At 44.2% G+C, this 27,178-nt stretch overlaps 2 protein-coding genes and 1 pseudogene across 3 annotated transcripts in view; 2 read left to right on the top strand and 1 right to left on the bottom strand.

Annotated features, from left to right (window-relative positions):
• LOC118654637 (melanoma-associated antigen 10-like) overlaps positions 1 to 27,178 on the bottom strand; it is a 55,101-nt gene that overhangs the window by 22,826 nt on the left and 5,097 nt on the right. The window lies entirely within an intron of this gene.
• Positions 1,855 to 3,200, top strand: LOC118654636 (melanoma-associated antigen 9-like). Its single transcript, XM_036306043.1, is given in 2 exon segments — positions 1,855 to 2,015; positions 2,017 to 3,200. Coding segments are annotated over 2 exon segments (744 nt in total). The 5' UTR covers positions 1,855 to 1,940; the 3' UTR covers positions 2,686 to 3,200.
• LOC118654346 lies at positions 18,973 to 25,794 on the top strand (annotated as a pseudogene).

The raw sequence follows: 27,178 nt of genomic DNA on the forward strand, positions 1-27,178 counted from the left end.
AAGGAGGATACCACACTCCAGACAATGGGTGCCCTGAACCCATTGTGCTTTCCCAGTGCTGCTTTCAGCCCTGGGAAAGGCCTGGCATGGGTCTGCAGAGGTGGTTCCGTCACAGGTTTGTCTGAGGGCACTCTGGAAGGACAGGGCCTTGGTCAGAGGGAATGGCTTCAGTTCATGCAAAGAGGAGCTGAGGTTGTGGAAGGGTCATAAAGGTGTGAATGCTTTCTTGTGGGAAACTGCAGCTATGTGCTCCTTGAGAAAAGAAGAGAGCCCTCAGCATCAGGGAGTGTCCTGTCCTCAGCATCCAGATTCCCCAGGCAGGGGTACCTGGGTGTGACATGCTCTCCCTTTCCACATGCCTGCTCCTCCTGAACTTTTCTCATTGAGGACAGTTGTTCAGGGTGAAATCGGTTCAGCTGGATTCAGATCCAGGCCAGGCCAGGAAGAAAGGCAAGTATCCTCAGGCCAGACTAAGGGAACTCTGCACCAGGACCAGATGGGCCAGGCCCTGGTGTCAGTTGTGTGGGAATCTGGGTAGGGGTGGAGGCAGATGGAGCTCCTGTTCACTTTTGTCTCAGAGCTATCAGCAAGGTGAGGACCTTGGTGTGAGACCACACGTCCTATCATCCACCGGAACCACATTTTGTCAACAGAGAAACGAGTCCCAGATCCTGCCAGGAATCAAGGTGAGCACTGAGGGGAAGCAGAGCACATGGGAACCCAGACCTACCCTGCCTCCTCTGTCAGCAATGGGGAAACTCAGAATAGTACCTGGATTACCTCAGCTCACTTCCTACTCCTGTACCTCAGGGAGGTGAAGCCTAAGTCTAAGTAGATTGGGCTCAGTCAGCATAGAGAGTGGTCTGAAACCCTGCAGTGCATCATGGTGAGAAATGATCAGAGCCTTAACCCAGGATAGATGGAACCAAATCTTCAGTCACCCCTTCTTGATCCTCTCGGAGAGGGACCACATGTGGGACCCCCTCAGTTTCTTCACTGAAGTGTCAGGTGTGTGTGGTCTTGTTCTGAGAGTTTGACCTCAGGCCAGCAGAAGGCAGTGAGGGGCCAGGCCCTGGCAAGGGAAAGGTGAGGATCCTACATGTGCAAAGAGGAACCTTCCACCCACAACAGAGGGGACCTCACAGAGTCCCATTGCCCCTCCTCTCAGCTCTACAGTTCCAGGGCTGTGCTTGTCATGTGCATGCTGAAGTGCCCGTTCGTACCCTCTACCAGGGCCTCTGGGTTTCAGGATGTGAAGGCCTTGGTGTACACTACATATTCTCAGGTCTCAGAGTAGCAGAAGGCCAGTCAGTGCCAGGAGTTAAAGTGAGGTACTCACCATTATATCCCAGGGGCTCCCCAACCCACGTCAGATATCACCACACCCCACCATCAACTACATAATCTTGGGCTGTACCTTCTGTACCCTGAGCAGTCATGTCACTTCTGACTTCAGGTTCTTACTGGACAGGCTAATCAGGAGTGATCTCTGTGAGGCCTGTGAGCACACCTAAAGGGGAGACCCATAAGTCACTTTTGTCAGAACTGCCTAGGGTGCTTTTCTCTGCTGAGGCCCCTCACACTCTCCCTCTCCCCCAGCCACATGGGTCCTCATTGTCCACCTTCTATCCACACCCGGTCACTTTCCCAGCATGAGTCATCATGCCTGGGCATCATATGAGTGAGCCCTGCAAGCCTGAGGAAGACCATCAGGACTGAAGGGAGAATCAGAACCTGGTGGAGGTGCAGCTGTTCTGGGCTATGCAGGAGGAGGAGGGGGTGGGGGAGGGGGAAGGGGGAGGAGGAGTCGGCCCTCTCTCTCTCCTCCTCTCTATCTTCCTCCCACTCAGTCCTGCTTTTAGACAGCCTAGAGGAGGTGTCTGCTGCTGAGACATCAGTCCTCCCCAGAGTCCTCAGGGTGCCTTCCCCTCCCCCATGCCATGGCAGCCTTTTCAGGGAGCGAATCTGAAGATGGGAGGTCCAGCAGCCAAGATGAGGAGGGTCCAAACACTGAGGGGGGGCCCTGAAGATGATGCCAATTCCTTGCTCCACAAAGCACTGCATTCGAAGTCAATGGAAATGGTGGATTTCCTGCTTCTGAAGTATCGTGCAAAGGAGCCAACCACAAAGGCAGAAATGCTGAGTAGTGTCATCAAAGAGCACCAGGATCACTTCCCTGAGATCTTCAGCAACGCCGCTGAGTTCATGCAGCTGGTCTTTGGCATTGATGTGAAGGAAGTGGACCGTAGTACCCACACCTATGTCCTGGTCACTACCTTGGGGCTCACCTATGATGGGATGGTGAGCGATGGGCACAGGTTTCCCAACACTGGTCTCCTGGTCACAGTTCTGAGAGTGATTGCTGTGGAGGATGATTGTGCCCCTGAGGAGAAAGTCTGGGAAGCACTGAATATTTTAGGGGTGCATGATGGGAAGGAGCATTGGCTCTATGGGGAGCCCAGGGAGCTCCTCACCAAAGTTTGGGTGCAGAAACAGTACCTGGTGTATCACCAGGTGCCCAATAGTGATCCTGCACGCTATGAGTTCCTGTGGGGTCGCAGGGCCCACGCTGAGACCACCACATCGAAAGCCCTCAAGTTTGTTGTCAGTGTTAATGACAGGGATCCCTGTTCCCTCCCATCCCTGCCTGAAGGGCCTGAGTGCAATGAGGACCACTATGCCTGAGCCAGAGTTGCATCCAGGCAAGTTTCAGGCCCATATGCATAAGCTTTTTTTTTTCTTCCTTTTTTCTGGGCATAAAATGAGGCCCATTTTCCACTCTGTGTTTGAGGAAAGAGCAGACAGTATTCTACGTAGTGAGGCCCAGGGCGAGTTGGGGGAACAAGGGCTGTAGCATCTTTGAGTTCCTATAATGATTGAGAAATTTATCCTTGAATCCTTTGGGAATTATTTAAGGGAACTTTCCAATGTTGTTTCTTTTCATAGAATGTTTCATAGGCTTTAGCATCTAAGTTTGTGAATGACATCGGGCACATATGTATTTGTACTTGTCTTATTCAAGAGTAAGAGGTTTGTTACTGTGTTACACAAATTGGGATATTTCCCATCCTAGTTTTAGATCCCAAACTACATAACATGTCTTTAGAGCAGGATTTTCTTGGAAACGTGAAAGAACACAGCAGTACAATTGATGGAGTCAAGAAATAGAAAAATAAAAGCAAAAGGTTGTTAATTCTTGCTTCTTATCCCTTCTCCTCTGTCTTTCTCTGAAGTAAACTATATAAGGATCCTTGTATTTGCTTGCTTCAGCCAAGGAAGTGGATGGATTTCATCTGAATAAAGACAACCTCTCCTCCATGGTTCATTTAATCCCCAGACATTCACAGAGCCTATGTCTTCTGGAAGGCCCTGTATTAGTAGTGGGGACACCAACATAAGCAGGGCACACCCACCCACAGGATGATAGTGTAGTAGCCCAAGTCACATAAGGAAGGTGGTAAGGTGTCCCCTAAATCCTACAGAACAAGTAACAAAACCCCTTCTGTTAGCCTCCAGGAGACAGCAGTCAAATGTGCTGGCCTAAGCCAGGGTATTTGGAGCTTTAGGAATCTGTGATTCCCTCTAGGGGGGTTGATTGTAAGGAAGCTGTGGGTGGCAGTGGCACATTGTGTGTCTTGTGTGTGAGAGAAAAGTCTGAAATGGAAAATTGTCCTAACAAGTTCCTTTTGAATCATGAATAAACCAGAGGGAAATCTCCGCCTGGTTAGAAGGGTGGTTTCCTGCACGCAGTGTCAGTGTCATTGGACAGTAAGAGCACTAGGTGTGTTATACCCATCATCTGCACAGATTTCTACAGAAATACGGATACGAGACCATGAGTAACATGATGGCTTGGGAGAGCCACAACCTACAGCATAATTAGGTTTGAATGATAATAATCTTGAGTGTGATCTGGCCAATCATTATCAAGTGATAGATTTGGGGTGGGGTTGAAATGAATGAAAACATTTGTTTGGATAAAAGAGCAGCTTGGACGGAGGGAAAGAGTTGTTCCTAGACTCTCTTTCTAGAAGCTTTGTGTTGTGTCCAGCTGGGAAGGCTCCACACACATGAATTTGAGCATACATCCATGAATTGGGAAAATTTGCTAAGTTATATTTGTGGAACATCCTGTTTGGCCGATTGTGTGTTCTATGCCCTACTGAGCTGCATATTCTCTAATATGACCTTGATAACAAGTAATCCCAGTGCCAACAGAGAGAGTGGAAGTATCTGGGATAAAAATGATATCTATAATAATAAAAGCATAATATGCAAATCGACCGAACATCTGAACAGCAGAACAACCATCCTGATGACCTTCCAGATGATCATACTATGACATGCACTGGCACCAGGCCAGCCAAAGTGGGTGTGATGCAATTGGTTGGGGGGTCCCTGCCATCGTCCCACGATCATCCTGCAGAAGGAGGCCTAGGCCAGCCAAGCGATTGCACCCCATGCCTGTCGCCAGCAGAGGGAGGTGATGGTGGTGGTGGTGGTGGGGCAGCGCCGCACAGATGGCAAGCATGGGCAAGGCTGGGGCTGGGCCAGCTGCCAGCAGCCTGGGGAAGGAAGCCCGATAGGCCCTCATCACCGGCCAGGCCTAGAGACCCTACTGGAGGGGTCCCGGATTGAGAGAGGGCACAGACTGGGCTGAGGGAACCCCCCCCTCTGCCATGCACGAATTTTGTGCAGCCGGACTCTAGTTTGAAATAATTGCCATTCATCACATTCCAATTGACACCAGGCACTATATGAGATGCTTTGCAAACAATCCACACATTCCTGCAGTCTTGAAAGACAGGAATTAATAAAATCACGTCACACTTGAAGAACCTGATGCTCATAGGGCCTGATATTTTCCCAGGATCACATGACTAGTAAGTGGCAGGATAGAGACTCCATCCCTTGCCAAATTCATCTAGAGTCCATAGTATTTCCAACCCCCTCCCCCCAGTCCATGGCCCACCTTCTACCCCATAATTCATTCCTCAGTACAATGAATGAACTCTTTCAGATGACAAGTAGTAGGACTCTGAGGCCCAGGCAGTAAGAGCAGGCCTAAGGAAGGAAGGTGACATTGAGAATCAAGCATAATTTGGGAGCTGTCTGAGGTTTGTTGAGATCTGACTCTTCCTGGTGCCAGCATTTCTGTGTAGTCCCAGCATTTTCCCCCATGACGACAGCCTTCCCTTGGGTGCTCTCCTGTCCATCCCTGGATTATGGTCTGCTGACCTGCTCATTGCTGCCTCCTCTGAAGGCTCACAGAATCTCCTGTCCTCATCCTGACATAGAAGCTACTTACTCCCTGCTGAAGTCCCTTGCTCATCCTCCACCGTTTCTGAGAGTAACAGCCCTTTATTTAATTTCTATGAAGATATACCTGTTAATAGCAATTCACTTTTTAAATTTCTTAGTTTTATTGTTGACACTAATACAGAGATCCTTTATTTCCCTTCCTTTGCTCCTTTCCACCCAGCATCCATGCACCCCCCTTCCATCTGGCCATCACCATATTGTTCTCCTTGTCCATGGATTTTGTTGGCTAATCCCTTCACTTCCTCCCTCACCTATGACAGCTCTCAGATTGTTCCATGTCTTCATGCCTATGTTTCTATTTTGTTCATCACTTTATGTTGTTCCTTAGTTTCCACATATAAGTGAAATCATATTGTATTTGCCTTTCGCTGCCTCATTTCACTGAGCATAATAGACTCCAGATCCATCTATGCTGTCTGAAAAGGTAAGATTTCCTTCTTTTTGACCACTACCTTGTATTCTGTTGTGTAAATTTACCACTATTTTTTTTATCCACTTTTCTACTGATGGGCACTTTGGCTTTTCCCAGAACTTAGCTATTATAAACAATGCTGCTATGCCTAAGCAGGTGAATGGATTAGAAAACTGTGGAACATCTACACAATGAAATTCTATACTGCTGTTAAAAAAAAAAAAGGAATTCTTACCATTTGTAACAGCATGGATGTACCTGGAGAGTATTATGCTAAGTGAAATAAGCCAGTCAGTGAAAGAAAAATACCATATGATCTCACTCATTTATGGATAATAAAGACCATTATAAACTGATGAACAAAAATAGATATGGAGGCAGAACAGCATCAAACAGACTGTCAAACTACATTGGGAAGACTGGGGAGGGATGAGGGGGGGTGGTGGTGGTGGTGGTAAGAGATCAACCGAAGGACTTGTATGCATGCCTATAAGCATAACCAATGGACACAAGACACTGGCGGGTAGAGGAGGCTGGGGGAAGGTCAAGGGGGGAAAAAGGAGACATATGTAATACTCTTTGTAATACTTTAGGCAATAAAACAAAATTAAAAAAATAGCGCTGCTATGAACACAGGAGTGCATAAAATCTTTCTGATTGGTGGTTCAGGCTTCTTAGGATATATTTCTAGAAGTGGGGTCACTGGGTCAAATGGCTGTTCCATTTTTAATTTTTTGAGGAATGTCCACACTGTTTTCCATAGTAGTTGTACCAGTCTGTATTCCTACCAACATTGTGTAAGGGTTCCTTTTTCTCCACATCCTCACGAGCACTTGTTGTTTAATTTATTCACGGTGGTCATTCTGACTGGATGTGAGGTGTTACCTCATTGTTGTTTTAATTTGCATCTCTCCAATGATTAGTGACATTGAGCATTTTTTTCATATATCTTTGGCCATTCGTATGTCCTCTTTGGAGAAGTGTCCTTTGCTGTGTAGAATATTTTACTTTGATGGAGCCCCATTTGTTTATTTGTTTAATCTTTCTTTTATGTCTCTTGCCCTTGGTTATGTATTTGGGAAAATTCTGCTACATGACATGTCTGATATTTTGCTACCTGCTTTTTCTTCTAGAATTTTTATGGTTTCACAACTTACATTTATATCTTTTATCCATTTTAAGTTTATTGTTGTGTATGGTTAAGTTGGTGGCCTACTTCCATTTTTTTTGCCTGTACCTGCCCAATTTTCCCAACACCATTTATTGAAGAGATTGTCTTTAGTTCATTGTATGCCCTTGCCCCAATGTCAAATACTCATTGAGCATAATCGTTTGGGTTGATTTCTGGGTTTTCTGTTCTGTTCCATTGATCTATATACCTGTTTTTGTGCCATTATCAGGCTGTTTTGATTCAGTGGCTTTGTAGTATAACTTGCTATCTGTTATTGTGATCCCTTCAACTTGGTTCTTTTATCTCAAGATTGTTGTAGCTATTCAGGCTCTTTTTTGCTTCCATATAAAGTTTTGGTTATAATGTATTCCTTTAGCCATTTTTTTTTTGGCTAGGAAACTATTTCCCCCTTTAATTTTAAATCATAGCCTTGCTAAATAGAGTAGAGTTGGGCTCAGGTCCTTGTTTTTCATTACTTTGAATTCTTCATGCCAATCCCTTCCACCCTAAAGTGTTTCTATTGGGAAATCAGCTGACATTCTAATGGGTATTCCCTTGTAGGTAACTTTCTGTCTCTCTCTTGCTGCCTTTAAGATTCCTTCTTTGTCTTTAATGTTTATAATTTTGATTGTGATGTGTCTTGGAATGGGTCTCTTTGGGTTTAACTTGATTGGAACACTCTGTGCTTCCTGAACTTGTGTGACTTTTTTCTTTGGAAGGTTAGGGGAGTTTTCTATCATTATTTCTTTAAACAGGTTCCTTACTCCTTGCTCAGTTTCTTCTCCTTCTAGTACTCCCATGATGTGGAAGTCATTATGTTTCATGTCCCAAATTTCCCTTAAACTGTCCTGCTTTTAAATTGTTTTTTCTTGCCCTAAGCGGTTTGGCTCAGTGGATAGAGCATCTGCCTGCGGACTCAAGGGTCCCAGGTTCGATTCTGGTCAAGGGCATGTACCTTGTTTGCGGGCACATCCCCAGTAGGGTGTGTGCAGGAGGCAGCTGATCGATGTTTCTCTCTCATCGATGTTTCTATAAAAAAATCAATAAAATATATTAAATTGTTTTTTCTTTATGCTGCTTTAATTGGATGTTTTTTCTACCTTGTCTTCCAAGTCACTGATTCAATCTTCTACCTCATTTAATCTAATTTTGATTACTTCCAGTGTATTCATTTTTTGAAATATATTCTTATTAATTTCAGAGAGGAATGGAGAGAGGGAAAGAGATAGAAACATCAATAGTGACAAGAATCATTGATCACTTCCTCCTGCATGCCCTCTACTGGGGATTGAGCCCACAACCTTGGCAAGTGCCCTGACCAGTAATCAAACAGTGACCTCCTGGTACATAGGTTGACACTCAACCACTGAGCCATGATGGTCAAGCTCAGTGTATTCTTACTGTCATATATGTTATTCTTCATTTCCAACTGATTATTATTTACGATTTCTATTTCTTATTTCATGTTGCTGTGGTTCCCACTAAGTTTCTTGAAATTTCCATGAAGATCCTTGAGCACCTTTATAACTATTACTTTGAATTCTATGTCTGATAACTTGCTTGCCTCCATTTCAGCTAGCTCTCTTTCTGGAGTTTCCTCCTTTTGTTTCATTTGGGGGTTATTTCTTTGTCTCCTGGTTTTTGGCATCCCTTTGTATTTGTTTCTATGTATTAGAGCATTTTGTTATGCCTCTCAGTATTGCTGTGTTTGCCTTATGTAGTAAGAGCTTTGTGGGACACAGTGGGGCAGTCTTTTAGATCTCTTGAGCTAGGTGCTCTATGAATGATCCTTGTGTGTGTTCCATGGGCTCTCTATTGTAATTGGGTCTTGAATGTCATAGTCCTATTCATGAGAGGAATCTCCTCTCAGGCTGGAAGACTGTGAGGCTCAACCCCGACCTCATCATGCAAGCTGTTGTGTAGGTGCTGGCAGAATAAAACAAAATACAACAAAACAAAACAGGAAACAAAACAAAAGCAAACACAAGACCCCTACAACAATAAGAGCAACCACAAGAGAAAAACGAGTATTAGGTATGAAAAAATACAATAATAGAAGAAAAGAAAACATGAGGATAAAAAAAGGGAAGAAAAGGGAATATGGAAGGGAAGAGATGAAAGTAAGAATATAAGAAGAAAAGGGGAAGGAAATTTTATAAAATAAAAGAGGAAGAAAATAATTACAAAAAGGAAAGTAGAGGAGAAAGCACGTAGTCAAAAATAATAAAAGGAAAATGAAGAGAACGCAGGAGAAAAAAAAATGGATAAGAAAAGGGAAGCGCAAAATTAGGTCTATGAGAGAAAAAAGAGAGACTTAAATAATAGCTCAATAAAGAAGAAAGATAAGGAAATACAGGGGGTAGAAAGGCAGCATTTGTCTCTAAGTAGAGTTTAGTTCCTCTTGGGAGTTCCCTTTGGATCCTGCTCTTCTGATGACTGAGGCTGACTGTTTTGTTTGTACTTCTGGACTTGCCAGGAGGTATTTAGCTGCTAACCACTGTTAGAAACTGTCCTCCTTTGCCTCTCATCAACCTGTTTGAAACTTCAATTAATCCACAGTTTGTGTCTTTCCCCACAGGACTTGGCTGCATGAGGAAGGGGCAGAGCTGCTCTCTAAGGCAGGCTTGTTAGCAACACAGGGCCCAGTAATAGGTCAGGAAACTTCCCCAGGATCCACAGGCTCCTCCTCTGACTGCCTTCAAATGCCAGACAGCTATCAATCTACATCACTCAAATGTCTGTTTCTGAAAGGCTGTTAGGTTGAGTCAGGAGTCTAGACATCTGGGTCTCTTGTGATGGGGAGGCACCATTCAGATTTCAGGGAAAGTGATGATTGTGTTTCCTTGTCCCAAAGCTACTACTCTGAAAGTGATCCAGAATATTTCCCTGCCCTCGGCTGGGCAGAGATCATCATATGCAGTCCAGTGGGATTAGCTGGAAACCTACAGTTTCTCCCATGAAGGGGAAGCACCAGTCAGGTTCCTGGATTAGCGGGGTACTTGGCTCCACACACATGACACTGACTGATGCTTCCGAGACTGCACAAACCTGAAGGCTTGGCCTCTGCCGCTGTCTCCTCTGCATAGTTCAAGATGGAGGGTGTGGCAGGCAGGGCTCCTGAGGGTGGGGTGGGATGCATCCTTTGGGTGGTGTTTTTTAAATTTTTTTCTGAGCTATTGCTACTGGAAGGGACCAGCTTTTCTCAGGAAAAATAGCCACCTCTTTTCTGTGTTTCCCCCAGCCTTTCCTCAGGCACCTTCAGTCCACAACACCCTATCTCCACTGAAGCCTCAGGTGATTAGCTGCAAACAAAAATCAAGTCCTCTGGATTTTTAAAAGAAAACAGACAAAGAAAAATTGTAGCTTTAACTTCCTTGGGTTTCAGACTCCCTGGCAACAAGAAGTCCTGCTGCCTTTCTCAGCTGGATCTTACCTGGGCCACTGGTCTCAGTTCTGGTGCTCTAGGATGAGCACAGCCTGGATTCTGGGCCTTGATCTTCTCAGGGAACTAACCCTCCTGTAGCCAGGAGATTCCTCTTGACTCTTGATCTGTCACCCATGAGAGTTGGTAAGCTGGTCTCTGGACCTTCCTACCAGTCTCCAGACGTTTTTTGTCCTTCCTTGAAATATGTCACATCCTCAGCTGGACCTCAGTTGGTAATTCTGGTGAATGCTCACCAGTTTAGTTGTATTTCCATTCTTGCCCTGGATGGAGGTGCAGGAGAGGTCTGCCTATTCAGCTGCCGTATTCTCCCTCTCCCAACACCACTTATTGAAGAGACTGTCTTTACCCCATTGCAGACTCTTGCCTCCTTTGTCAAATATAAATTCACAATATAGGCATGGATTGATCCCTGGGCTCTATTTTGTTCCATTGATCCATATGTCTGCTCTTATACCAGTACCCGGCTATTTTGATTATAATAGCTTTATACTATTGTTTGATATCAGTTACTGTGATTCCTCCAACTTTGCTCTACTTTCTCAAAAGGTACTGAGCATGGGGCTTAATAAACACTGTCTGACTGGCGGGTATGGGACCCAGGATTGAAATTCTGGAACTGAGCAGTCTTAGCCAAGGGAAGTCAGTTCCATAATACCTTCTTTCAACTCCACTGAAGTCAGTAGTGTGAATATTTCATTTCAGAGGACAAGATGAGCCGGGTTCTCTAGATTCTTCACCACAGTAGAAATCCAGTGGCTCTTGAATCAGAGAGCATGAGCTAATATCCCTCCAGAAACCTTGGAACTCTAGAGTGCCTAAAATATATCAAAATGAACACCTTTTCTCCAAAAAATGCCAGACTCTGGCTTCCAGAGACTTCTCTCCAATTTCCATCCCATAAAATGGGAAAATCCATTTAAATAAGTAATCAGCAGAGTCATGAGCTAGCAAAGGCCACAAAGACTTTAAAGAACTCACTTAAGAGAGATTAAAAATGGTGGCAGAGTACATGGATGTTACATGGACATGCTCTCAGGAACAAACTGGAATTACAATTAAAATACAGGAAAATATCCTGAATGATCAATGGAAGACTCACAGGAGAGAACCCTGATACCTGAGGACTGAAAGTAGAGACTGCATAGAGACTGGTAGGAAGTACGGAGGCATGAGAGAAAAGAAAACTGTTACCTACAAAGGAGTTTCCATAAAGCTGACACCTGATTTCTCATCAGAAATTCTACAGGCCAGAAGGGAATGGCAATGAAGTATTCAAGGAAATGGAAAGCAAAGATCTGAGACAAAGATTACTATAGTCAGCAAGGCTATCATTAAAAACAGATGGTCAAATAAAGAATTTTCCAGACAAAAAAAAGGGCTAAAATAGTACATCACCACCAAGCCAGCATTATAAGAAATGCTAAAGGGATTGCTGTCATGAGAAGAAGAAACAGAGAGAGAAACCTAGGCATACAGAATTAAAATGGCAATAAATAAGTACTTATCCTATCTAATAATAGACAAACATGGTAATTGACCATACCTTCACTATGCCTCCCATTGGCTAGTCAGGGTGATATGCGAATTAATCGCCAACAAAGATGGCGGCTAATTTGCATACTGCAGGCAAGGCGGCACAGCGTGTGCTGCCAGCGCGAGCCACCATCAAGGCCCCCGTGTGTGACCCCAGAAGCCGCCTGCCTGCCATCTGTGATCGGATCTGATCCCGGGCCACAGGCCGGCCCCAGAAACCCAGAAGCCTCCTGCCTGCTACCTGTGATCGGATCTGATCCCTTGCCGGAGGCCGGCCCTGGAAGCTGCCTGCATGCCTCCCGTGGTCAGATCTGATCCCGGGCTGCAGGCCGGCCCCAGAAGCCCCAGAAGCTGCCTGCCTGCCATTCGTGATCAGATCCGATCCCAGGCCGCAGGATGACCCCAGAAGCCCCAGAAGCCCCAGAAGCCACCTGATTTGGCAGTGTCTACCAGGAAGCACTCTGAAAGTCAATGGCATACATGCACCAATTAAAGGACAGATTATGAGGGTGAATCAAAAACAAAACCCACTTTAAATATAAAGACACATATAGATTAAAAGTAAATGAATTAAGCTGCAGCCTGTTTTACTCAGTGGATAGAGCATTAGCCCATGGACTGAAGGGTCCCAGGTTTGATTACAGTCAAGGGCATGTACCTCAGTTGCTGGCTTGATCCCCAGTCCCTATCAGAGCATGTGCAGGAGGCAACCAATCAATGTGTCTCTCCCTTCCCCTTCACTCTCTCTAAAATTCAATAGAAAAATATCCTTGGGTGAAGATTAACAGAAACAAAGTAAATGGATTAAGTAACATTAAAGAGATTATAAGAAAAATATATTCCAAATTTTGTTAGTTGTATAAAGGTTATGTTTAAATTATTAACATCTAAGAAATTGGGTGAAGGGTACATATAATATGCTGTAGTATTTTATAGTTTTTTTTTACATGTATGAGGTTATTTCAAATTAAAATATTAAAAAATTAAAAATTAATAAAATATTAATTGAAATATATCTGCATTACATGAAAAATCTCCTAATTGCTTCTACCAAATTTGTTAAATTGTGCTAAAATTTACAAGGGTTCAATTAAAAATATCTTAATTCTAAATGATATAATAGAAAATATATAATAGTGCAGTTATAAGCACTTATCTGAAAATAAAAATTTAAAGAAGTGAATTTAAAGAAGGAATTAGCAAAAGAAAATATATGCACAACCCATGGACACAGACAACAGTTTGGTGATGGCCAGAGAGAAGTGGGGGGCAAGAGCTGGGTAGAAGGGGCAAAAGGGAAGAAATAGGGACACCATATATAATAATGATAAAAGGCTAATATGCAAATTAACTGAATGGCAGAATAATTGGTTGCTATGATGCACACTGGCCATCAGGGGGCAGATGCTTAATGCAGGAGCTGCCCCCTGGTGGTCAGTGCACTTTCATATGGGGAGTGCCACTCAGCCAGAAGCTGGCTGATGGCTGGACAGCACAGAGGTGGTGGCAGGAGCCTCTCCCTCCTCCGTGGCAGCACTAAGAATGTCCAACTAACAGTTTAGATCCGATCCCTTGGGGGCCTAAGCCTTTAGTCAGACATCCCCCGAGGGCTCTCTGGCTGCCAGAAGGATGTCTGACTGCAAGCTTAGGCCTGATCCCCTGGGGAGTGGGCCTAAGTCAACAGGTGGACATCCCCCAAGGGGTCCTGGACTGCAAATGGGCACAAGCCAGGCTGAGGGATCCCCCCACTCGAGTGCACAAATTTTTGTGCACTGGGCCTCTAGTCAATAATAACCCTAAATGTAAATGGATTAAATGCTCCAGTCAAAAGTCATAGGGTAGCTAAATGGATTTAAAACCTGACCCAATTATATTCTGTCTACAAGAGACCCACCTCAGAACAAAATACATACACAGGATGAGAGTGAAGGGATGGAAAACTTTTTTCCATGCAAATGGAAAAGAAACAAAAAAGTTGGAGTTCCAATACTCATATCCAACAAAATACACTTTAAAATGAACGCCATCACAAGACACAACAAAGGTCACTACATAATAATAAAGAGATTGATCCAATAAGAGGATATAACCTTGGTAAACATACATGCACCCAATATAGGAGCAGCAAAACAAACAAACAAAAAACAAAAAAAAAACAGGAGAACCAAGATGGCGGCATAGGTTAACGCCGGAGTTTGCTGCTTTGAACAACTACTTCAAAAGTGAAACCAAAAAACGGAAGGGATATCACCCAGAACCACAGGAACGCTGGCTGAGTGGAAGTCCTACAACTAGGAGGAAAGAGAAACGCATACGGACACTCAGAGGAGGCGCAGTGCTGAAGTCAAATTCTGAGGTGCGGAGTGCGCGGAGCGGGCTGGCGGCGGAGGGCCCGGTTGGCGTTTTCAATCGGGAGGGAGTCGCAGACTCTGAGCTCCAGATCCGGGCGAGTCTTTAGGGACCCACACTCAAACGGGAGAAGCGGGACTGTCTGGCTTCGGTCAGAGCGAGTGCAGCTTTCTCTCTGAGCTTTGCAGCGGGTGCTGGGACTCAGAGAGGCAGAGCCCCTGGGGACAGGACTGAGAGCCGCCATAACTGCTCTCTCCGGCCCACCCTGTTGATCCTGTGCGACCCGCCCCGCCCAAGCCCTGCACACAGGCATTTGCCGGATAGCCTCAGGCAAACGCCAGATTAGCACCTCCCTAGAGGACAGAAGTTCTCTCACTGCTGACACAGCTGATTCTCATAGCCACTTGGCCTGGAGGTCAAACCCTCCCTGGAATTAGCTACAACAATCAAGATTTAACTATAAGACTGCGAACAAAGACCACTAGGGGGTGCACCAAGGAAGCATAACAAAATGCGGAGACAAAGAAACAGGACAAAATTGTCAATGGAAGATATAGAGTTCATAACCACACTTTTAAGGTCTCTCAAGAACTGTTTAGAAGCCGCCGATAAACTTAATGAGATCTACAAGAAAACTAATAAGACCCTTGATCTTATATTGGGGAACCAACTAGAAATTAAGCATACACGGACTGAAATAACGAATATTATACAGACTCCCGACAGCAGACCAGAGGAGCGCAAGAATCAAGTCAATGATTTGAAATGCGAGCAAGCAAAAAACACCCAACCGGAAAAGCAAAATGAAAAAAGAATCCAAAAATGCGAGGATAGTGTAAGGAGCCTCTGGGACAGCTTCAAGCGTACCAACATCAGAATTATAGGGGTGCCAGAAGATGAGAGAGAGCAAGATATTGAAAACCTATTTGAAGAAATAATGACAGAAAACTTCCCCCACCTGGTGAAAGAAATGGACTTACAGGTCCAAGAAGCGCGGAGAACCCCAAACAAAAGGAATCCAAAGAGGACCACACCAAGACACATCATAATTAAAATGCCAAGAGCAAAAGATAAAGAGAGAATCTTAAAAACAGCAAGAGAAAGAAACTCAGTTACCTACAAGGGAATACCCATACGACTTTCAGCTGATTTCTCAACAGAAACTTTGCAGGCCAGAAGGGAGTGGCAAGAAATATTCAAAGTGATGAATACCAAGAACCTACAACCAAGATTACTTTATCCAGCAAAGCTATCATTCAGAATTGAAGGTCAGATAAAGAGCTTCACAGATAAGGAAAAGCTAAAGGAGTTCATCACCACCAAACCAGGATTATATGAAATGCTGAAAGGTATCCTTTAAGAAGGGGAAGAGGAAGAAAAAGGTAAAGATACAAATTATGAACAACAAATATGCATCTATCAACAAGTGACTCTAAGAATCAAGTGAATAAATAATCTGATGAACAGAATGAACTGTTGATTATAATAGAATCAGGGACATAGAAAGGGAATGGACTGACTATTCCTGGGGGGGAAAGGGGTGTGGGAGATGCGGGAAGAGACTGGACAAAAATCGTGCACCTATGGATGAGGACAGTGGGTGGGGAGTGAGGGCGGAGGGTGGGGCGGGAACTGGGAGGAGGGGAGTAATGGGGGGGGAAAAAAGAGGAACAAATGTAATAATCTGAACAATAAAGATTTAATTAAAAAAAAAACAAAACAAAAAACAAACAAACAAACAAACAAAAAATACTTCTAGAGGACTTTAACTGAGAGATCGACAACAATGCAGTCATTGTAAGGGACTTTAACACCTCACTGATTTCACTGGTTAGATGTTCCAGAAAAAAACTTAACAAAAAATCAATGACTCTAAAAGACACACTGGATCAGATGGATTTAATTGACATTTATAGAACATTTCACCCCAACGTAGCAAACTATACATTCTTGTCAAGTGCACATGGATCATTCACAAAGACAGACCCCTTGATAGACATAAAGCAATTCTTTACAAGTTAAAGAAGATTGAAATCATATCAAGCATCTTCTCAGATCACAGTGGAATGAAATTAGAAATCAACTACAGTAAAAATACTCCAAAACATTCAAGCATATGGAGGCTAAATATCATGTTATTAACACATTGTTTGCGGGTAGTTTTTATCGTGCGCTAACAGGTGGTGCAGGCCATTTTTGCTATTTTTTTGTGCAAATGGCAACGTTCAGTAAAATTACAATAACTTTAGTTTACGTATTTATATGTTCCCGCATTCTACCGCTAGTCTATAAAAAACATATTAATACGTATCCCGTGCTCTACTACCAGTCAACGTAAAACGTATAAATACGTTTCCCACATGCAATCTGTTAAGCAATGAATGGGTTACCAACGAGACCAAGAAAGAAATAAAACAATTCCTGGAAACAAACGAAAATGAACACACAACAACCCAAAATCTCTGGGACACGGAAAAGCAGTACTGAGAGGGAAATTCATAGCACTACAGGCATACCTCAAAAAACAAGAAAAATCTGCAATAAATTATTGAACCCTACAACTTAAAGAACTAGAAAGAGAACAACAAGAAAAGTCCAGGGTAAGTAGGAGGAAGGAAATAATAAAATTAGATCCGAAATAAATAACTATATATATATATATATATATATATATATATATATATATATATATATATCAATGAAACCAAGAGCTGGTTCTTTGAAAGGATAAACAAAATTGATAAACCGTTAGCCAGACTCATCAAGAAATAAAGAGAGAGGACCCAAATAAATAAAAATAGAAACAAAAGTAGAGGAGTAACCACTGACACCACAGATATACAAAGGATTGTAAGAAAATACTATGAACAACTATATGCCAACAAGTTGGACAATGTGGATGAAATGGACAAATTCCTAGAAAAATACAATCTCCCAAAACTAAATCAGGAGGAATCAGAAAACCTGAATAGACCAATAACAACTGATGAAATAGAAGCAGTAATAATAAATAAAAAAATTCCCAGGTAACAAAAGCCCAGGACCAGATGGATTCACAGGGGAGTTTTACCAAATATTCAAAGAACTAACACCTATACTCCTCAAACTATTTCAGAAAATCCAAGGGGAAGGGACAGTTCCAAACTCTTTTTATGAGGCCCGCATTATCTTAATTCCAAAACCAGATAAAGGCACTACAAAGAAAGAGAATTTCAGGCCAATATCTCTGATGAACATAGATGCTAAAATCCTCAACAAAATATTAGCAAATCACATCCAGCAATATATTAAAAAGATCATACACCATAACCAAGTGGGATTTATTCTGGGGATGCAAAGCTGGTATAATATTTGTAAATCAATAAATGTGATACATCACAAAAACAAATTGAAAGACAAAAATCACAGGCTCACATCAATAGATGCAGAAAAAGCATTAAACAAAATTCAACACCCATCTATATCCTATCTAATAATAGACAAACATGGTAATTAACTGTAACTGTGCTACCCTTCCCATTGGCTAATTAGCGAGATATGCAAATTAACTGCCAACCAAGATGGTGGCCGGCAGCCACGCAGCTGAAGTGACCATGAGGCTTGGTTGCCCCGGCGATGGAGGAAGCTAAAGTTCCCCGCCTGCCCCAGCCCAACTCTGATCTCCGGATGCAACAATGTTGCAATTATAGAAGCTAAACAAACCCCAGGTACCTGCTTTTAGCCGTCAGCGGACTCAGAACTTAGAGAGCCAGTGATGGCAACAGAGTTTCAATTATAGAATCTAAACAAACCGAGATACCTGCTTTCAGCCAGCCACGGCCTCAGAGCTGGCAACGGCCTCAGAGCTGGAGCTGGCTCTCAGCTCCAGTGGCAGCTATAGAAGGTAAATAAATCCCAGAATAAAAAAAAAAATAAAAAAATAGCCTGGGAGCTTCAGTCGCCCACCAGCCTGAAACGGCCCTCAGCCCCTCACCCAGACTGGCCAGGCACCTCAGTGGGGACCCCCACCCTGAAGGGGGTGTGACCAGCTGCAAACAGCCATCAGCCCATCATCCAGGCTGGCCAAGCACCCCAGTGGGGACCCCCACCCTGACGGGGGTACGACCAGCTGCAAACAGCCATCATCGCCTCATCCAGTCTGGCCCAGCACCCAAGTGGGACCCCCACCCTGATCTGGGACACCCTTCGGGGCAAATCAGCCGGCCCCCACCCATGCACCAGGCCTCTATCCTATATAGTAAAAGGGTAATATGCAAACTGACCCTAACAGCAGAAAGACTGGGAATGACTGATCACTATGACACACACTGACCACCAGGGGGCAGATGCTTAATGTGGGAGCTGCCCTCTGGTGGTCAGGGTGCTCTCACATGGGAGGAGCTCTGCTCAGCCACAAGCCAGGCTGATGGCTGCCAGTACAGCGGTGGTGGTGGGAGCCTCTCCTGCCTCCTCAGCAGCGCTAAGGATGTCTGACTGCAGTTTAGGCCTGCTCCCCGCTGGCAAGTGAACATCCCCCAAGGGCTGCTAGGCTGCCAGAGGGATGTCTGATTGCCATCTTAGGCCAAATCCCCTGGGGAGTGGGCCTAAGCCAGCAGGTGGTCATCCCCTTAGGGGTCCCAGACTGGGAGAGGGCACAGGCCGGGTTGAAGGACTCCCCTCCCCCCCCGACTGCACAAATTTTTGTGCACTGGGCCTCTAGTATATATATATATATATAACCCTAATATGAAAATAGACCAAATGGCAGAAAAACTGGTCGCTACGACGTCCGCTGACCACCAGGGGGTGCGCATGGAACATGGTAGGTGTCAGTGGTGGGTGGTGGCAGCAGGCGACAGAGCACAGAACATAGCGGGTGTCAGCCGCATCGGGATGGTGGTGCAGGTGAGCAGGGATGCCAGACCAAGGTGGGGCGCTGGTCACTGTCATCAGGGTGAACCTCTAGTGATTACTGAAAATACTTTGCTCCCATGCACCTAGGTCCTGCCCAGCGCTTGCACCTGCTGCCAGTGCTGGCCCTGCTTGCACCTGCTGCTGGCACCAGAGCCACCACTCACACCCTCTGCCAGTTCTGGCCCCAGTTGCACCCACTACTGGTGCCAGCCCCAATCGCTCCATGCCATCAGTGGGTGGGGGTGGGGCTGGTGCCATCAGCACGTGGAAGCAGTGGTGGCAGAAGTGGGGCTGCCGGTATATAGGGAACCCTGGGCCACAGTGGGAGGGGCCGGGGGGCACAGAGGATGGGCCAAGTCCTGTCCCTGTGCCCACCGCAGCCTCATGGCCCACAGTTCCCTTCAAGGTGCACAAATTCATGCACTGCACCCCTAGTTTTTGATAAAATTTCTCAGCAAAGTGGGAATAGAGGGAGCATATCTCAACATGATAAGGGCCATATATGACAAACCGACAGCCAACATCATACTCAATGGTCAAAAACTATAAGCATTTCCTCTAAGAACAGGAAAAACACAGGGATGACTGCTTTCACCACTCTTATTCAGCATAGTACTGTAAGTCCTAGCCACAGGGATCAGATAAGAAGAAGAAATAAAAGGCATCCAAATTGGAAAGGAGGAAGTAAAATTCTCATTATTCGCAGATGACATGATAGTGTATATAGAGAACCCTAAAGACTCCACCAAAAAAATACTAGGTTTAATAAATTAATTTGGCTATGTAACAGGATACAAAATCAAGAACCCAAAAACTGATGGCTTTTTTATACACTAATAATGAAGTCTCAGAAAAAGAAACTAAAAAATAATCCCAGAGGTAAACACCGGAAATAGCTGCCTCGCACAACAACTTCAAAAATACAACTAAAAGACAAAACAGACATCATCCAGAACCACAGGAAGACTGGCTGAATGGAAATTCTACAATGAGAAGGAAAGAGAAAAGCACACTGCGACTCAGAGGGGGTGCGGAAGGAAAGTGCAGAGGTACGGAGGCTCGAGTGCGTGTGGAAAGGGGCTGGCAACGGAGGACACCGGTGTCTTTTGCAATCGGGAGGGAGGCACAAGCTCCCGACGGCCCTGACTCCAGTTCCGGGCGAGTCTCTGGGGACCCAAACTCATACGGGGAGAAACTGGACTCTCTGGCATTGGTCGGCTTTCTTTCAGAGGTGCTTGCAGCGATTACTGGGACACTGAGACTTGGGGCCTCTTAGGGTAGGACTGAGGAGCAGTCATAGCTGCTTGCTCCGCCCTGTTGATCCCCTGAGACCCCACCCAAGCTGTGCACAGAGGCTTTTGCATATGAAAGGCCTGGCCCTTTGCAATCTGAAAATGACCTAACAGACTGCGGCTGGGTCAGAGAGACCCAAAACTTCCAAAAGAAGGCCCAAGACCCCACAGCAGCTTGCATTGCTTCACAGCTGGGCCTCATCTGGGCAACTCCAAACCCCAAACAAAGAAGAGGAATCTGCATATCTCTCCATAGCTACTGCTGGGTAGCCTTAGGCAGAGGATAAATTAGCACCTCCTTAGAGATCCAAGAGCCAGTGTACCCAATGGTCAGAGTGGGACCATCCAGATTACAGCTCCTCAGATCCATGAGGGACACACTCAGGGGAAAGACTCAGTGCGCACCAAAGCCCCACTGAAGCAAGTCTTGCCCCAGAAGGGTGTCTCCAGCACAGAAGTTCTCCCACTGCAGACACAGCTGATTCTCACAGCCAATTGGCCTGGAGGTCAATTCCTCCCAGTGATACCTACAACAATCAAGGCTTAACTACAATAAGACTGTGCACAAAGCCCACAAAGGAGTGCACCAAGAGTGTCCACCTCAGGTAATTGGGGAGGCTGAGCCACTGGGCCCTATAGGACACCTAGCACAGAAAGCCACTCTATCAACACAGGGAAGCATAAAAAATGTGGAGACAAAGAAACAGGTCACAAATGACAGAAATGGAGGAAAGCAAACTACTGGATATAGAGTTCAAAACCACACTTTTAAGGTTTTTCAAGAATTTTCTAGAAACCGCCGATAAACTTAGTGAGACCATCAAGAAATCTAGTGAGAACCTCGAGGTTATGAAAAAGGATCAACTAGAAATTAAGCATACACTGACTGAAATAAAGAATATTATACAGAGTTCCAACAGCAGATTAGACGATCACAAAAATCAAGTCAAAGATTTGAAATACAAAGAAGCAAAAAACACCCAACTAGAAAAACAAAAGAAAAAAAGAATCCAAATATACGAAGATAGTGTAAGGAGCCTCTGGGACAGCTTCAAGCATACTAACATCCGAATTATGGGAGTGCCAGAAGAAGAGAGAGAGCAAGATATTGAAAACCTATTTGAAAAAATAATGACAGAAAACTTCCCCTTCCTGGTGAAAGAAATAGACTTACAAGTCCAGGAAGCACAGAGAACCCCAAACAAAAGGAATCCAAAGAGGACCACACCAAGACACATCATCATTAAAATGCCAAGAGCAAAAGACAAAGAGAGAATCTTAAAAACAGCAAGAGAAGAACAGTCAGTTACCTACAAGGGAGTACCCATACGACTGTCAGCTAATTTCTCAACAGAAACTATGCAGGCCAGAAGGGAGTGGCAAGAAATATTCAAAGTGATGAATACCAAGAACCTACAACCAAGATTACTTTACCCAGCAAAGCTATCATTCAGAATTGAAGGTCAGATAAAGAGCTTCACAGATAAGAAAAAGCTAAAGGAGTTCATCACCATGAAACCAGTATTATATGAAATGCTGAAAGGTATCCTTTAAGAAGAGGAAGAAGAAGAAAAAGGTAAAGATACAAATTATGAACAACAAATACACATCTATCAACAAGTGAGTCTAAAAATCAACTGAATAAATAATCTGATGAACAGAATAAACTGGTGACTATAATAGAATCAGGGGCATAGAAAGGGAGTAGACTGACTATTCTCAGGGGGGAAAGGGGTGTGGGGGTGTGGGAAGAGACTGGACAAAAATCGTACACCTATGGATGAGGACAGTGGGGGGGGGGTAAGGGCAGAGGGTGGGGTGGGAACCAGGTGGAGGGGAGCTATGGAGGGAAAAAGAGGAACAACTGTAATAATCTGAACAATAAAGTTTTATTTAAAAAAATAAAATAAATTCAAATTGGAAAAAAAAAACAATCCCATTTCCCTTGCAACAAAAAAAAATTAAGATACATAGGAATAAACTTAACTAAGGAGTTGTAAAAGACCTGTACTCAGGAAACTACAGGACATTGAAAAAAATAGATAGAAGAAGATATAAACAAGTGGAAGAATATCCCATGTTCATGGATTGGTAAAATCAACATCATTAAAATGCCCCTACTATCCAAGGCAATGTGCAGATTCAATGCAATCCCTATTAAAATACCAATGGCATATTTCACAGAACTGGAACAAATACTCCAAAAATTTGTATGGAATCAAAAAACACCCTGAATAGCTGCAGCAATTTTGAGAAAGAAAAGCAAAGTTGGAGCAATCACAATACCAGATTTCAAATTATACTACAAAGCCACCATAAGTAAAACAGGTTGGTACTGCCAAAAGAGGCATATAGATCAATGGAACAGAACAGAGAACCCAGAAATCAACCCAAGCCATTACGCTCAATTAATATTTGACAAAGGAGGCAAGAGCATTTAATGGAGTCAAGAGAGTCACTTCAATAAATGGTGTTGGGAAAATTGGACAGATACATAAAAAAAATGAAACTAGACCACCAACTTACAACATAGACAAGAATAAATTCAAAATAAGATAAAAGACTTAAATGTAAGTCATGAAATCATAAAAATCCTAGAAGAAACCATATGCAGAAAAATCTGACATCTCTCCTAGCAATATGTTCACAGATACATCTCCTAAGGCAAAGGAAACTAAGGAGAAAATAAACAAATAGGACTACATCAAAATAAAAAGCTTCTGCACAGCAAAAACAAACAAACAAACAAAACAAAAACAAAAAACAAAAAAAACCCAAACCATCAACAAAATGAAAAGAGAGCCCACTGTATGAGAGAACATATTTGGCAATGATACATCTGATAAATGGTTAATATCCAAAATATATAAGGAATTCATGTAAGTTACAAAAGGAAGACAAACAATCCAATTAAAAAATGGTCATGGACCTAAATAGACACTTCTCCCAAGAAGACATACAGATGGCCAAGAGACATGAAAACATGCTCAAAGTCACTAATCATCAGAAAGATACAAATCAAATCAACAATGAGGTATCATCTCACACCTATCAGAATGGCTATCATCAACAAATCAACAAATGACAAGAGCTGGCGAGGATATGGAGAAAATGGAACCCTCATGCACTACTAGTGGGAATGCAGTGGGGGTGAGTGGAAAACAGTATGGAGTTGCCTCAAAAAATTAAATATTGATCTGCCATTTGACCTAGTGATCCCACTTCTAGGAATATAACCTAAGAAACCCCGAAACACCAATGAGAAAGAATGTATGCACTCCCGTGTTCATAGCAGCACAATTTACAATAGCTAAGATCTGGAAATAGACCAAGTGCCCATCAGTAGATGAGTGGATAAAAAAAAAAACTGGTACATTTATACCATGGAATACTATGCAGCAGTAAAAAAAGAATAATCTCTTACTCCCTGAGACAGAATGGAGGCTCCTGGAGACTATCATGATAAGTGAAATAAGTCAGTCAGAGAAGACAAGTATCACATGATTGCACTCATATGTGGAATCTAAATAATAAAATAAACTGATGAATGGAATGGATCCAGAGGCTTGAAACATGGAACAGAGTACAGAATCTCAGAGGGAAGGCAGGGGAGAGGGGATGGGTGGGAGGTAATCAACCAAAGACCTTATATGCATATATGCATATAACCCATGGACACAGACAATAGAGTGCTAAAGGCCTATGGTGGTGGGGGGAGCAGGGGCAGACTGGGGGAGGGGTCAATGGGAAAAATGGGGACATGTAATACTTCAACAATAAAGCATTATTGAAAAAAAAAGAACTCGCTTAAGGAACAATACTTTGGTAGGTAACTGAAGGGAGCTGGCTGTTTAACCAGAAACACTAGGGGCCTACTTTTGAAAAGCCACCCATTCTTAGCCTCTAGCAGTGATTCTCAACCTTCTGGCCCTTTAAATACAGTTCCTCATGTTGCGACCCAACCCTAAAATTATTTTCGTTGCTACTTCATAACTGTAATGTTGCTACTGTTATGAATTGTAATGTAAATATCTGATATGTAGAATGGTCTTAGGCGACCCCTGTGAAAGGGCCGTTGGACCGCCAAAGGGGTCGCGACCCACAGGTTGAGAACCGCTGCTCTAGGGCATGTCCTCCAAGAATAAACTGATTCTTGAATGAATACTTTGTAAACCGGTTTAGAAGCACAAAGGCCATGGACTGAGCCTGCAACCACATTACCCAAATGAAGGCACTGCCAATGTGGAAGGAAACAAGATTCTTCTTGGGCTGTCCTTCCCAAGAACGTTTTGGAGGATAGTGGAGGACGACGCCTTCAGGTCTCTGTGCTCGAATGACAACGGAGACACCGTGATCACTGAGGAAAATCTTTTCCAGAGGGAGATTCTTTGCCTAAGGGGCGAGGAACAAACCTTTGAATCGAAAAGCCTGAAGAGTTTCATCCGCTTGTTGAATCGCCATGGTTTAAACAAAATACGCCCAGGCAACTCTTCAGTTTGCTCTCCAGGGAACAAGATAATGGTAAAGTAGAAAGTCCTCCCATTTCCTATGTTCCCTGTTACTCAAACATTTTCCTAGTGGACCCAGGAGAAGGATATACTGAAAGGACTTCATTTTAGGGTCTAACCCTTTTGCACATGATACAGTATTTATCAAAAGATGAGAAAGTATAGATTTTCAATTGAAACTATAGCCCCCTTAGAGATAACCTGCAGAAATGAGTAAAGACTCTGAGAGGCCAGTTAATGTATATTTTCTCCACAAGTGACTAAATTAATTAATGTTGTTTCAAATCTACAGAAATTGCAATTTCCACAGAGGCAAGCCTTGGCTCCTCGAGAACATTAAGACACAAGGCAACCAGGTGATGCGCATTTTTCCAGCGACCAGTGTCACCCCCCCCCCAAAGAGAAAGAGGATGGCCCCCACAAGACACTCCCCAAGAACACACCACGAGGACGGCAGCAAAGAAGCTGAACAAAGGCTCAGGAGTCAGGAGACAGGCAAGAATGATTGGGGACCCAATGCCACCCAGGCATTCGAGTTCTCGGTTCCTCAGCCCATGGGCAGTGCCAGGGAGGTCTAGTGTCCAAGTGCAGCAGGTAGTTCAAGTGGGGACAGCACTTCTGGTAGTGTCATGTTTGTGCCCATGGCTACTGCCAGAACCAATGACACAGGGGATCTGCTACCTACCCCCGCAAATGAATTACTACAAGGTTCAGTGATGTCTTTGTACATCTCCTATTCTACTCTGATTGCTGGCCTTTCAGCCATGGCTCCATCAGAGGACCCTGACCAGGCTGAGGAGGAGCAGGAGGGCTCCTCAGATAACAAGTGTTTAGTCTGTGAGCAGTTCAAGGACAATGCATACCCATAATATCACAAGCTTTGTAACCACGAATCTATTTCCGCTTTAATAAGGAAAGGCAAAAACTACATGGTACAAAATACACAATCCAACGAGAATTGTGAGTCCATGTTCTTCTGTTTCCGTGCCACATACCTCATCAGATGAGCCTGAGGAGGCTAGAAATCCTGGCCCCAGACAGGCTTTTGTCCCCATTGTTCTCTTCCATTTTCACATACTCAGCCAAAGATCTGGCTAGCGAGTCCTGAGGCAAGCCCAGGAAGATCTGGTCCCCTGAGCCTTGCCTACTGGACAGGAGACAGAACTGCCTGGCTCCTGACCTTGGCGGAATCACTTTATATTAGTCATGCAACTTGAAATAAGAGGGTCTTTATTCACGGGTCCCTCTATGATGCCAGGAAGTTTCTGATCAGCCCAAGTTCCAGGGGCCTTGCAGAGAGGCCCACCTAGAATTCAGGCCACTCCATCTGCTAAGCCAGTGGTCGGCAAACTGCAACTCACGAGCCACATGCGGCTCTTTGGCCCCTTGAGTATGGCTCTTCCACAAAATACCGACTTCTGCGCATGGGCCACGAAGTTTCAATCGCACTGTACGTGTGTGCCCACACAAGGTATTTTGTAGAAGAGCCACACCCAAGGGGCCAGAGAGCCACATGTGGCTCACGAGCCACAGTTTGCTGACCACTGTGCTAAACAGTGTATGACAGAGCCAGTCTGTCTCAGAAGACTGACCATTCCAGTAAATGCCTGGGAGAAAGCCCATCATCCTCACCGCTAACAACCATTAGTAACCCTGCTAGAAGGGACCCAAATAAATTAAAGATTGCCCACACAGAAAAACAAAAAAACCCCTCTACCCATCACTTTTCCATCAGAGCTGTATTTCAGATCCATTCTTGGGTCACAAGGTAGCTATGTGACATGTGTAACACAAGTCCTTGTGAGCCCAGGGACTCTTTTACAGCAGACCAGTCACGTGCCAGGAGAGACAGCGCTTTGTTTCAAAGTCTGATGTCTTTTTTACCGTGAATGAGGCCATGCCTGGCTGGTCACCCTCTGGCAATCATTCAGTGCCCGCTCCCAAACCTCCCACAAGGACCCCTGGATGCTGCTGAAGTGTTCTCTGAGTTTGAGCAGAACAAAGAGACGGGAGTCCCAAATAATAACCACGTCTCCTAAAACATTTTTCTCTGTAAAACCCAGGAATGAGCAGGACCAAAAAGAGTGATAGCACCAAGATATTTCTTGACAGCTTTCCCTTTTCCCTAAAGGTCAGAGTCCTTGAGACAGTCAATGAGCCCAGAGAGGCATCTCACAAGGACAGTCACCTACATTTGGGCACAGAAATCTGTTTACGTGAACAGCAGATGGTGGGTAGTGCTCTCAATGGTGG

This window comes from Myotis myotis, unplaced genomic scaffold, assembly GCF_014108235.1.
Source record: "Myotis myotis isolate mMyoMyo1 unplaced genomic scaffold, mMyoMyo1.p scaffold_m19_p_4, whole genome shotgun sequence".
Lineage (NCBI taxonomy): Eukaryota > Metazoa > Chordata > Mammalia > Chiroptera > Vespertilionidae > Myotis > Myotis myotis.